This window comes from Colobus angolensis, unplaced genomic scaffold (assembly GCF_000951035.1).
Source record: "Colobus angolensis palliatus isolate OR3802 unplaced genomic scaffold, Cang.pa_1.0 Scaffold1, whole genome shotgun sequence".
Lineage (NCBI taxonomy): Eukaryota > Metazoa > Chordata > Mammalia > Primates > Cercopithecidae > Colobus > Colobus angolensis.
Window position 1 is genome coordinate 18,037,097 of NW_012110918.1, and position 12,556 is coordinate 18,049,652.

The 12,556-nt window shown below is 59.7% G+C and overlaps 2 protein-coding genes across 3 annotated transcripts in view; one reads left to right on the forward strand and one right to left on the reverse strand.

Moving 5' to 3' along the window:
• Positions 1 to 3,078, reverse strand: ARL16 (ADP-ribosylation factor-like 16). 2 transcript variants are annotated; one of them, XR_001003956.1, is made up of 7 exons: positions 2,850 to 3,078; positions 2,693 to 2,751; positions 2,159 to 2,272; positions 1,216 to 1,331; positions 616 to 1,061; positions 545 to 548; positions 1 to 27 (listed from the first exon to the last, which is right to left on the reverse strand). XR_001003956.1 is itself a non-coding variant. In XM_011961244.1 (5 exons), exons 1-5 carry the CDS (start codon positions 2,908 to 2,910, stop codon positions 890 to 892), a joined length of 522 nt encoding a protein of 173 aa, XP_011816634.1. In that variant the 5' UTR covers positions 2,911 to 3,078; the 3' UTR covers positions 364 to 889. The 2 variants fall into 2 exon arrangements, 1 of the variants encoding a protein (XP_011816634.1); XM_011961244.1 differs by lacking the exon at positions 1 to 27 and having other exon boundaries at positions 364 to 1,061.
• An 8-nt stretch (positions 3,079 to 3,086) lies between these two features.
• HGS (hepatocyte growth factor-regulated tyrosine kinase substrate) overlaps positions 3,087 to 12,556 on the forward strand; it is a 19,908-nt gene continuing 10,438 nt past the window's right edge. Inside the window, exons 1-8 of the mRNA XM_011961131.1 lie at positions 3,087 to 3,258; positions 4,756 to 4,840; positions 5,473 to 5,548; positions 6,108 to 6,200; positions 7,791 to 7,914; positions 9,562 to 9,614; positions 10,050 to 10,118; positions 10,815 to 10,939. Coding sequence (XP_011816521.1) covers positions 3,222 to 3,258; positions 4,756 to 4,840; positions 5,473 to 5,548; positions 6,108 to 6,200; positions 7,791 to 7,914; positions 9,562 to 9,614; positions 10,050 to 10,118; positions 10,815 to 10,939 — 662 coding nt within the window. The 5' untranslated portion in view covers positions 3,087 to 3,221. The remainder of the gene's footprint in view (positions 3,259 to 4,755; positions 4,841 to 5,472; positions 5,549 to 6,107; positions 6,201 to 7,790; positions 7,915 to 9,561; positions 9,615 to 10,049; positions 10,119 to 10,814; positions 10,940 to 12,556) is intronic.

Here is a 12,556-nt window from a genome sequence, read left to right on the forward strand (position 1 = left end):
CATGTTGGCCAGGCTGGTCTCGAACTCCTGACCTCGTGATCTGCCTGCCTCGGCCTCCCAAAGTGCTGGAATTACACGCGTGAGCCACCTCGCCCGGCCACAAGCTCATTTCTAACTCGAGGCCTGGCTCTTAGACCACACTCAGTTCACCTGCCTCATGCCGTCTGTGACGGACGTGGGGTCAGGGTGCCAGTGGCTCAGCAGGTTGGAGCTTGTGCTATAGCAAGAGGCCAGGTCTCAGTGGCACTGTGCAGTCCATACGCCTCGGGGGCAGTCCAGCAGGTCTCTAGGAAGGAGGGCAGCCAACCCCAACAGCACCACTCCAGGACACAGAACACTTGGCCACCTGCAGGCCCTGCTCACCCAGTCTGGGGACAGGTTTTTATATTTTTATTTCTTATTTAAGATGGAGTTTCATCTCGTTGCCCAGGCTGGAGTGCAATGGCGTGATCTCGGCTCACTGCAACCTCCGCCTCCCGGGTTCAAGGGATTCTCCTGCCTCAGCTTCCCAGGTAGGTGGGATTACAGGCATGCACCACCACACCCGGCTAATTTTGTTCTTTTAGTAGAGACAGGGTTTCTCCATGTTGGTTAGGCTGGTCTCGAACTCCTAACTTCAGGTGATCAGCCCGCCTTGGCCTCCCAAAGTGCTGGGATTACAGGCATGAGCCACCGCGCCTGGCCCCTGGAGACAGTTTTTTCAGAGGCCAGATGTCAACTTCCATCTCCGCATGCCTCAGTTTACCCATCATTGCATCTCAGCACAGAGCCCCATTATGTAGAGTTACTTTGGGTTATTCTGCCCGTGAGAAGAAACTATTGGCAGCGAAGCCATACTGCCCCCTGCCACCTCTCCCCAGCGCAGGTCAGCCGCGCCTCTGCCGTGCAGTCAACCGTTGGCTCTGTGGGTGGCCTGGAGCCAGGCCAGCACCCCTGCCAAGCCAGTGCCTTCACGGGCGCTGATTTCTGCCGTGGTGATGTTCTGCTTGGCACAAGCAATGATGTCTGGAAGCCTGATTAATGACTTCATCTCCTCCATGGCCATGTAACAGGGTAGGTCGCTGGAGTGAAAGAAGTGGCCCATCAGGGTAGTGGCTGCCACACACCTGCCCCGGACCCCCAGCCACACCACCTCCCTACCCAGCCATGCTCCCAGGTGTACTCCCAGGGAGCCCCCGCCCCTGCTGTGCTGCCTTTCAGCCCAGGGACGCATACATTTTATTGAAGAGTATCAGCACCGATGCTTCTGCAAGTTGTTCTGCAGAAAGAAGACCTAAGAGCTGCACACAGGATGCAGACAGCTGGGTGGGGTCAGAGGCGTCCATCATGAACTGGGGAAAAAGAAAAAGATGGCAGCAACGCCCTGCTGCCAAACTTCCTCCCCTGGGCCTCACAGACCTAGCGCTGGGAGAGCAAAATTGCATCTTTTTGTTTGTTTGTTTTTGAGATGGAGCACCATCTCAGCTCACTGAAACCTCCGCCTCCTGGGTTCAAGTGATTCTCCTGCCTCAGCCTCCCGAGTAGCTGGGACTACAGACACCCACCACCACGCCCGGCTAATTTTTTGTACTTTTAGTAGAGACGGGGTTTCACCACATTAGCCAGGATGGTCTCCATCTCCTGACTTCGTGATTCGCCCACCTCGGCCTCCCAAAGTGCTGGGATTATAGGAGTAAGCCACTGCGCCCGGCCCAAAACAGCTTTAAACAAAGCTTTGGGAACAGGCAGAAGCAGAGGGAATCGAGTTTTATGAGGACGATCTGGTGACACTCGTCTCTGTCCTCACGTGGCCATCAGTTCTCCATAGTGGAATCTGGGGCACAGGCCTTGTTAAGATGGGACCAACCAGAGGCACGTATACATCCAACATAAACACAGACGTACCAGGGAGCGACACAGAGGGTTAAGTCTGTTCTCTGCTGAGCAGCAGCCCTGCCCTCAGCAAGCTCTGTGAACTCCTACGGGGGCCTCGGAGCGCAAGCACCAGAAACCAGACGTGGTGCCCAGCAGGAAACACTACCGTCGGACCTGTTTCCATGAGCAGTATAGTCACTAAATAACCCAAACCCCGTTCTACACACAGCAAGGTTGGGGATTGGACATCACAGAAATGCAGACACAGGTCCCTAAAGGAAGCCCATATAGGGTTACAACCTACCAGGAGAGAACGGCAGTTTCCATAGTAACTGGACCAGATGGGGCCCATGCACCCCCCCAGCTCCCGGATGGTGATCTTTCTCTGTGCCACGATGTCAGTAAGATTGGTGCCCACCTATGGGAAAAACCACGATGCAGACACAATACAAGCGCTGTACCGCTGTGAACTCCTGAACAGCACCGTGCCCACACCTTACGCGGTGGCCTGAACCCCGCAGACCCATTCTCCAACGGCTCAGTCCCTAAAGCGGTAACGGCGAGCAGGGACGGACGCCCATCAGTAGCTGCACTCGCTGTGGGGGTGACCAGCCACAGGAACCCGTTGCGAGGGGAGAGGAAGTGCCCGTGGAGGGCGGCAGGCCCCCGCATCCCGCGCCAGGTATCCTCAGCTCGGGCCTCCCCCACGCTCCCGAAGGCTGGCCTTAAGTCAAGATCTGACCCGCTGCGCCTCGGCGTGCACTTAGAGGAGTCCGGAACTCTTCACCAAGCGCAGAGCGGACCCCGCGCAACTCCACCCGCGGGAGCGGACACCTACCGTGGGCCGTGTCGGGGGCGGCTCCCCCAGGTCGCCTTTCCCATCCCGGGAGCTCACTTGTACAGAGCGGTCAAGGACCCGAGCAGCTAAGGGGTAAGTACCCGCCCCCGTCCGGGTGACCCCCGCACCCCGGTCCCGTCCCCGCGCGGAAGGATATCCTGCAGCCGTTTCACCAGCAGCGTCTTCCCGACGCCGGTGGCCCCCAGCAGGAGACACATTCTGTGCTTCGCTCCACCCGGCACCCGTAGCTCGGCCCGCGGAGCAAGGCCCGCCCACCGGCCACTCTCATTGGATAGTTCTCACTCCCGGACTACTCATTGGTTCTTAGGGATCAGGTTCCAAGGGTGAGCCCAATTAGCGGGCAGCGTTAGCGGGAGAGCAAAAGACTCCGCCTCCTCGCGGCTCTAGGAACGGCGAGGTGACGTGCGTGTGCGCGCACTGAAGGGACAAGGCGGAAGCGGAAGTCGGGGGGCGCGCCAGCTGGGATCAAGGGAGCGCCCGCGGCGACGGGTCTGTGCTGGAGGTCGCCATGGGGCGAGGTAGCGGCACCTTCGAGCGTCTTCTAGGTAACGCATCCCCACCCGACGGCCCGACCATTGTCAGCCCGTAGCCCCGGCCCGGCGCTGAGTCAGCGCGGCCCCGATGGCCCGAGGGGCGCGGACCGGTCGCCCTACCCGCCTGTCCCAGGCCCACTGTCCTCCTGGGCGCGGAGAGGCCGATCGTGGACCCTCGGCGCAACCGTGGGGTCTGCGTCCGTCGGGCGTTGGCGAACCTGGGCTCTGTGAGGGTCCGCGCAGGGCGCCGGGGGGCGCTCGGCGTTCTCGCTCCTTTGCGGGCCCGGACATTTGGCCGATTTCCCCTTGACCGACAAGCACCCGGGCGAGTGGGCCACAAGGCCTGAGTCATGAAAGTGGGTGACTCAGTCGGATGTTAGGCTCGCACTTGGGCTTCTGACCCAAAACATTGGGTCTCGAATGGTAGAGCCAGCAGTGTCCTCTCTGGGACCTTTGAGCTGTCTAGGGGGCTGCGAGTCCCAGACCCACCTTTTGTTCCCACACTGGCTTCGGGACGCGCCTAATGGTTTAGGAAGGCGTTTTGTCACGTTTTTGGAGGTGAAAGCTAATTCTATCTGAGCCTCCCGGAGTTGACACGTTTTAGGAGGGAAGAGGAATGTTGATGTGCACGTGCCCTGTAGGGAAAATGAGTCTTGTGTTTCAGGGTGGGCGCTTGGGTGCTCGGATGGGCTGCCCCAAGCCTGCCTTTTTGTTAAGTATGGTTTACAAGGAGACTTCAAATGAGACACCTTCCTTGCCCAGGGAACCTGCAAGCAGACTGAGTACCTCAGCCACACAGGTAGTTCAGTGCTTCAGGGATGACTCCAGAGGTTAACTACTGAATCAGTAGAGAAAGTGGACGTGGCTTGGTTTGTTAGATCGTTTGTGTATCCGGGGAAGGCGGTGTGGGCAGAGCTGGAGCTGCTCCTCAGAGGGACCAGTTGTTGGAGACAGCAGTGATGGGGTATGATGACAGGTATTAGCTGGCGAGTCCTCCTTGGAGCGCCGTTCTGCCCTTATCCCCAAAGCACTTGGAGCGAGGGGCCTGGAGTCTACACTGCAGGCTTCTCTAGCTCTTGCCCAAGCTAAGATCCCATTGAAATGGGGAGCATCTGGGCAAATGGTGACTCCAAGGGACGGGTGATAGAGTTCTTTGTTGAGAAGCAGCTGAGCCTGATGTTTAAGAGTGAATCAGCCTCTGTCTCTGGTGAGCTGTGTGACTCACGGCAGTGCCCTCGCCTCTCTGCTGAGTGTCTTTACCTCGCTCGCAGGTTGTGGGAGGGCTTGGACCAGCACCTGGTGTGCTGTTCTCACGCTGTTTGCTGCTTCCCTGAGAACGATGGCACTTCCCTTCCCATCAGCGTGCTCAGGAGGATTCTCTCGTGGTTTTTCATGTGGTCCAAATGTCTAAAGGGGAAGTAGGGAGTCCCCCCTGCTGCTGCCAAGCTGGGGTGCTGTGTGGGGAGTCCAGCAGGATGACCCCCCCTTTCATGGCATTTTCTCACTCAGACAAGGCGACCAGCCAGCTCCTGCTAGAGACGGATTGGGAGTCCATTCTGCAGATCTGCGACCTGATCCGCCAAGGGGACACGCAGTGAGTTCGCGGGGCCTGTGTCGTGATGTGGGGGGAGCGGCCGTGCAGTAAGCTGGGCTTGCTTGGTTCCCGTTGATTCTCCACAATGTAGCTGACCACGTTAGGTGGTTTTGTAGAGAACTGTATGGTCTACATGCTAGGATTTTTTGACATCTTGGACAATTAAGGGGTTTTCTCTGCACAGCTTGCAGATGACCTGGTTATGTTTGTATTTGCTTCGGGGTTCTCAAAGACTTAAGATGGTAGACAGACATTTTTTTTTTTTTGAGACAGGGCCTTGCTTTGTCACCTAGGCTGAAGTGCGGTGGCGTGATCTCAGCTCACCGCAGCCCCTGCCTCCCAAGCTCAAGCGATCCTCCCACCTCAGCCTCCCGAGTAGATGGGACTACAGGCATTCACCATCACGCCCGGCTAATTTTTTGTGTTTTGGTAGAGTTGGGTTTTTGCCATAATGCACAGGCTGGTCTCAGACTCCTAGGCTTAAGCAGTCCTCCTGCCTTGGCCTCCCAAAGCACTGGGATTACAGGCGTGAGCCACTGCACCTGGCAGCAGATGAACTTTTCTCATCTTGGTTGCTGAGACTATTTTTTTCCCCTTTCTCTCTGCTTTTACCAACATCATTTCCCTTTCAGAGCAAAATATGCTGTGAATTCCATCAAGAAGAAAGTCAATGACAAGAATCCACACGTGGCCTTGTATGCCCTGGAGGTAAGTAGACTCCCTTGCCTCAGTGGCCCCCAGGGTGCCCACCTCTCACCCCCCACCCCCCACTAGTCAGGACAGCATGAGAAGAGTTTGCCCTGTGGCCCTGCCCACCTCCCTGGGCATACATCAAGCAGGAGAGTTACCACTCATCCTTGAGTGCCTGTGTGAACAGTGCCACCTAGGAGGGGGTCACGCTGAGGGACAGACGGGAGATGGGGGAGGGAGTGAGCACCACTTCTTCAGCCGTCCTGCATGAGTAAACACTAAACACCAGAAAGCGGATCTTGTCGCTGTGCTTGGCAGTGAGACTAGGCATCACAGGGAGCGGTGCCGTGCAGGCCACTGAGTCTCAGATGCTGCTGCTTGGGGTTCCCCACCGGCCCAGTGGCCTGTCGGGCCTGTTGAAGGGCTCTGCTGTCCCACCAGGTTCCCCACCCGCCCAGTGGCCTGATGGGCCTATTGAAGGGCTCTGCTGTCCCACAGGGAGGTGGGTCCGGCCAGGAGGATGAGGGGCCCCTGCCTTGATCACCGGCCCCACCCTTCCCTTCCTGGGCATCTGCAGGTCATGGAGTCTGTGGTGAAGAACTGTGGCCAGACAGTTCATGACGAGGTGGCCAACAAGCAGACCATGGAGGAGCTGAAGGACCTGCTGAAGGTGGGTGAGATGGGGCAAGTGGGTGGCCACCCAGGCTGGCACCTTTGCTTCTCCAGGTGTTTACTGGGCACCGATGACAGAACAGCACCAGGTGTGGCGGAACATGTGCAGGTGGGGATGGGTGGTCCCTGCACTGGGCAAGCTGGCACCCACAAGTGGGAGGCCAGGGTTTAGCAGGAGCCGGCCTGGGGTGCTGTGTCTGGAGCACCGAGGTGACAGCAACCCTGGGGCCTGGGGGAAGCTTCCGGGAGGCAGGGCTGGGGCACCTGCTGTCCTCGGGAAGGTGAGTAAATGCTGCTGGGTGGGCAGGGCAGGCGCCGGCCATCATGTGTGAGTGGCTGTGGTCTGGAGGGCAGGCTGGCCACATCCCACAGGCCGGCCTGGGAGGGCTCTGGGTGGCGGCTTGGAAGATCGGGTGTATCTGGCGGGGATAGGAGCTGTTTTGGAGAGTGGGGGCTTCACGCTTTCCTGGGCAGAGGAGGAAAAGCTCTCCAGATGCCCAGGAGATTGTGCCGGGGACACCCGCAGGGATTGTGGTGTGGACTGTGATGCAGCGGGGGTGCTGCCGCTGGTGTCAAGGAAAAAGGGTGTCCCATGTGGTCAGGCTGATCCCCCTCTGTGGGCCGGGCCTGTGTCTCTTAGGGGACTCCCTGGACCCACACAGCTGAGAACCTGCCCGGGGATCCCAGTGAACAGCCAGGCCTCCCAAAGGCCCTCACTGGCCACCTTGGCTGGCTTCCTCTCCCGTCCTGTCCTGGCTGAGAGGCAGAAGCTGCCAGAGTCCCGCCCTGCCCGACCCTGGTGCCCCCGAGCTCCTTTAGTCAGGCTGCAGATCCTGAGCTAGTTCACTCCTCTATGGGGTGGGCAGAGCTGTGGAGGGAAGGCGCCGCTGAGGAGGCTGAGGGGTTCTGGAAAGGAGCTCAGGCCGCGGTGGAGATGCCCCAGAGCTTCCCTGAAGCAGCCTCTGATCGCACGCCACCCTGCACGTCACACTGGGACGGCATCCTTGAGAGGGCCTTAGGTGCAAGGCCAGGGTGTGCTTTCACATGGGAGAAGGGTGGCTGCAGGGGGCTCGGAGCCCACTCCGAATTTGGGGGCGTTTCTGGAGCAGTTGCCCCCTGGCGTCTCCCCGGCTGTGACTGGAAGGAGGGGCATAGCCGGAGTCCCGCAGTGCCCCTGTGTTCTCAGCCCCAACACTATGCTGCCACCGTCAGGCCTGCTGGGCCCTGCCTGTTGGAGCCTGACGGAAACCGGGGATCCTGGGCTGGGCGGGTCCCGTGGGGAAAGGGAGAGACTGATGGTCAGGAGCACAGAGACACGGTGTTGTTTGACTCCAGTGAGCCTCCTGGTTTTTGGCAGTGGTTAGAGAAGAGCCGTAGTCTTGAGCAAGTAGAGGCGGGCATGGGGTTTGGAGTCAGGGTCTGGGAACAGGTTGGTGCATGGCCCCCACGCCCCACTCGGGGGGCCCTCCCTGGCCTCTGTGTCAGCCACGTCTGCTCAGAGGCTGAGGTCTGCCAGCTGCTTCCTCACACCGAGGCCTCTGGCGCCTGGAGTCTCCTGCGACCCTCACCCCCTCCTCCCTGCCTGCAGAGACAAGTGGAGGTAAACGTCCGTAACAAGATCCTGTACCTGATCCAGGCCTGGGCGCATGCCTTCCGGAATGAGCCGAAGTACAAGGTGGTCCAGGACACCTACCAGATCATGAAGGTGGAGGGTGAGTCAGGACCGAGGTTGGGACCAGACCAAGGCTTGGAACTGTTGGACAGTCAGGCCCAACGGGCACAGTGGCAAGGGGCCTGGGAAGATGGGCTGCTCCCCGTGGTGGGAGGGAGGAGGGCTGTGGTCTGGAGCCAGGGAAGACCATGTGTGTGAGGGCGGGCTCAGACCGGCTCCTGCCTTTCTGGACCCATGAGCCACCGGCAGAGGCAGGCAGTGATGTTAGACAACAAGCAGGTGAAAAGGCAGCAGACAGTCTGTTTCAGAGTGGCAGGACTCCTGGCGGCCGGGTTGGCTGTGCTGTCAGGGAAGGCCTCTGGAAGAGCTGTCCTGAGTGTTGGGACTGGAACAGAAGTCAGAGCTGGCGTGAGCAGGCAGACAGCACTCGTGGGCGGACACTCAGGGTTGAGGCCCCGGGGCAGAAAGGTGGCCAGCATGCCCAGAGGAGAGCGCGGCCGGGCCTGCACAGCGACGGCCTCCGGGCTGTGGGCTGGAGTTCAGCGTTGCTCTCGGCGCAGCAGGAGGCCTCTGGTGGTTTTGTCTCGGCTCTGGCGGCCGAGGTGTGTTTCTTGAGGGTCCCTCTTGGTCGTTGTGGTGGTGGAGAACTGGGGGATCGTGCAGAGAGAGGTTAGGGATGCATTTGGAGGTCTTGGCTGGTGCTCGGGGCCCACTCAGTGAGAGAGAGGTGGGCATGGCTGCTCCCATCTGTGCAGGTCCTGTGTGACCCTGAGCTCTGCTAAAGACGAGGCCGAGAGTGTGGGGAATGGGGCAGGCTCCGGGCTCCAGGGCTGGTGTGTCCCGTCTGCAGGAGTTGGACGCTTGCCCTGGGGCTGCAGGGTGGGCAGGACCAGTGTGGACAAACGCAGGGGTGCTGCACGAGCCGCCTTGGGCTCTCAACTTTGGGGTAGTGGACGCTGGTGGTCTGTGCTCATGTCTCCTTCCTGGGGTGGGAGCTTTCCTGGATTTTCTCTGGGGTCTTATGTCTCAAGAATAGCTTGAAGCCAGCCAGGCGTGGTGGCTCACGCCTGTAATCCCAGAACTTTGGAGGCAGAGGCAGCCCGATCACTTGAGTTCAGGAGATCAAGACCGGCCTGGCCAATATGGTGAAACCCCGTCTCTACTAAAAATACAAAAATTAACCAGGCGTGGTGGTAGGCACCTGTAGTCCCAGCTACTTGGGAGGCTGAGGCAGGAGAATTTCTTGAACCCAGGAAGTGGAACTTGCAGTGAGCCGAGATCGCACCACTGCACTCCAGCCTGGGCGACAGAGCGAGACTCTGTCTCAAAAAAAAAAAGAATAGCTCAAGGCCTAGTTCTCAGGAACAGTAGGAGCCCTGGCCAGAGAGCAGAGGGTGAGGGAGCCACTCAGCAGGCGGGGCCGCGCAGGGGCCTGATGCCCTGATGGGGTGGGAGCAGTGTCTCAGGAAGCGGGCAGCAGGGCCTGGCTCTCATGTGCCACCACAGCGAGGACGGAGCTCCATGGAGACACCAGCCTTGTGGGCAGGAGGCTGTCTCGGTGCCCCCAGATGCCCTCACTTGGGTGCACAGTCACTGCTGTGTCACAGCTGCCAGGAGTGAGGAAGGGGCTTCGGGAGGTCTCGCAGGCCAGGCAGGAGCGGACAGTGACCATGCCTCCTCTCTCCAGGACACGTCTTTCCAGAATTCAAAGAGAGCGATGCCATGTTTGCTGCCGAGAGAGTGAGTGTGGGTGGCCGCCCGGGGGTCCTGGAGTTGGGCTGCTCAGGAAGCGTGAGGAGGGGAGCGCTGGGAGTCTGGCTTGCTTGGGGGTTGGTGGCTGAGCTCCCATCTGTCTGGGAGCTGAGGATCCCTGTGTGTCCTGGGCGGAGGCGTAGCAGCCGGCTCTGGAGGGCGAGGTGGAGCCGTGGCTCGAGGGCCTTTAGAGTGGCTGGGGGCTCAGGAAAGGAAAACAAGCGCTTTTGATGAGGAAGCCCCTTCCTCAGGCCTCAGCAGCTTCGCCCCAGGCCACGCCGCTGGGAGGGCGGCCCGGGGCATTGCTCTCGCTTGTGCTAGGGTCCTCTCTGGGTCCATTCCCTTCTGTGGGGCAGGGGACTCTGTGCCTCTGGAGCTGGTGGGGAGGGGAGCGTTGTGGTCCTGACTGCCGCCCCTCCTCAGGCTCCGGACTGGGTGGACGCTGAGGAATGCCACCGCTGCAGGGTGCAGTTCGGGGTGATGACCCGTAAGGTGAGTTCCCACCTGGGGGGCTCTGTCTACAGCCCCGGCCAGACACCGGGTCCCCTGGCGTGCGCAAGGCCACCATCCCGGCTGGGCCTTTCCTTCCTGGTGGGTGGTTCAGGAGGTGAGTGCAGCTCCCAGTGGGTGGCAGTGGGGCGTCAGGAGGGGGACAGGGAGGGCCCACATGAGGGCCTGATGCCGCTGCCTGGGCCGGGCCTAGCCTCACTCTGGAATTATAATGTCTTAAAACTAGGGCTACAGGCCTTGCCACAGTCACTCTCCTGCTTGCCAGGGCCATGTGGCTCCCTTCTCTGTGTGGCGTAGCCCATCTGGATTCTGACCCCTCGAGCCGTCTTCACACCAAAGCCCCCTCCAGGCTGGCAACTGGGAATGCTTGGGGTTTGGGGTGTCAGCAGCTTCCAGCACCCACTGCACTTGCAAAAGTTCTTGTCAGCACAATGGATATATATTTTGTTTTTGCCCTTCTTTTCAACTTACTTTATTTCCCCCAAAACGGTGGCTGGTATTGAGATTCCTGGGAGCATGTCCAGGTTCCTTGGCCTTAGTGTCCTCCCAGGCATTTGTTCTGCTTGTCCCCTGCCTTCCCCCACCTGTGAGGCTCAGCTTCAGTGTTGTACGGAGCGGTTCTGGGCCGGGTGGCACATCAGGGTCCCCAGTGCCTGTGACCAGACCCCCGTCTTGCAGCACCACTGCCGGGCGTGTGGCCAGATCTTCTGTGGAAAGTGTTCCTCCAAGTACTCCACCATCCCCAAGTTCGGCATCGAGAAGGAGGTGCGCGTGTGTGAGCCCTGCTACGAGCAGCTGAACAGGTGAGTCCCCGCCCCCGCTCGGGCTGCCGGCGGGGCAGGATCTCCAGGCTGGCCTTTCTGTCCCTGTTGGCCATGGTGCCCGAGGCCTGCAGACCCCAGAGGGCTCTCACCGCACAGCAGCTGGAAGGTCAAGGGAAACCCAGGGCGGCCGCATGCCCTCGGACCCTGCCCCACACTAGGGCGGGTGGGTGTGCGAGACTGGGCGCTGCGGCTCCGGGGACCGAGGCTGCCCGACGGACCTGTTGCTTGGGTTCGGGTTTGGATTCGTTTGCATTTCAATTTTTGGAATAAAACTTACAGAAAAGTTGCAAGAGTAGCACAGAGAAGCTGCGGGGCCGTGGCCGGTGCCTCAGCGGTCGGTGTTTTGCCGCAGAGTTTGCTCTGCCTCCCCTCTCCCGCGTGTGCGCGTGTTCACACGGGTTTTATCCTGAATTTGCATGAGTGCAGACACCACGCCCCTCGGCACCCAGATGTTCGCGTGCGGTCCCTGAGAGGGACAGTGCTCTCGTGGCCACAGTGGTTGCTCAGGACTGTGCTGCCCCCAGCGTTGGTTTCTGCTCTGTGGTCCACGGTTCCGTTTCTGCCGTGGTCCTGGTAGCATCGCCGTGGGTCTGGCCTGGGTCGCGCGTGTTTTTTGTGTGGGCTGCGCTCCCTCCTTAGTTCCCTTTTTTTGGACCATGTCATTGCCTCCTTGTGTCGCTCCGTGGACATTTCTGGAAAGTCAGGCCGTGGCCCCTTGGCCCTCTGTTCAGGTCTGAGGCTTCCACCTGCTTAGGTTCGGGGAGCCCAGGAGTGAGGCCATGCCCTCCGCAGGGTGTCCCACCCAAGCCAGCCATGTCTGGTGATGGGCTGCTGCCCGGGAAGTTCCTTTTCCTTCCTGTAACTAAGAAGAACTTGGCCGGGCGCGGTGGCTCACTCCTGTAATGCCAGCACTTTGGGAGGCCGAGGCGGGTGGATCACAAGGTCAGGAGATCAAGACCATCCTGGCTAACACGGTGAAACCCCGTCTCTACTAAAAATACAAAAAAAAATTAGCCGGGCGTGGCGGTGAGCACTTGTAGTCTCAGCTACTCGGGAGGCTGAGGCAGGAGAATGGCGTGAACCCGGGAGGCAGAGCTTCCAGTGAGCCGAGATCGCGCCACTGCACTCCAGCCTGGGTGACAGAGCAAGACTCCTCTCAAAAAAAAAAAAAGGAACTTGCCTTGAGCCACGTCAGTGTCCCATCCGTCGCAGCCACTGCCCACATGTGTGAGTCTGCTGTGATCCAGCGGCTCCATGGCAGGGTATCCCAACACCATTGCTGCCTTCACACACACACACTGGCCGGTGTTTCCCTGTCCCAGGGCTGTGCGGGTCTGCCTCACGTGGACTTTTCTTTTGGAAGAGAGCCCCAGGTCGGCCGGGTGCGGTGGCTCACACCTGTAATCCCAGCACTTTGGGAGGCTGAGGTGGGCAGATCATGAGACCAAGAGATCAAAACCATCCTGGCCAACACGGTGAAATCCTGTCTCTACTTAAAATACAAAAATTGGTTGGGTGTGGTGGCGGGCGCCTATAGTCCCAGCTACTCGGGAGGCTGAGGCAGGAGAATTGCTTGAACTCAGGAGGCGGAGGTTG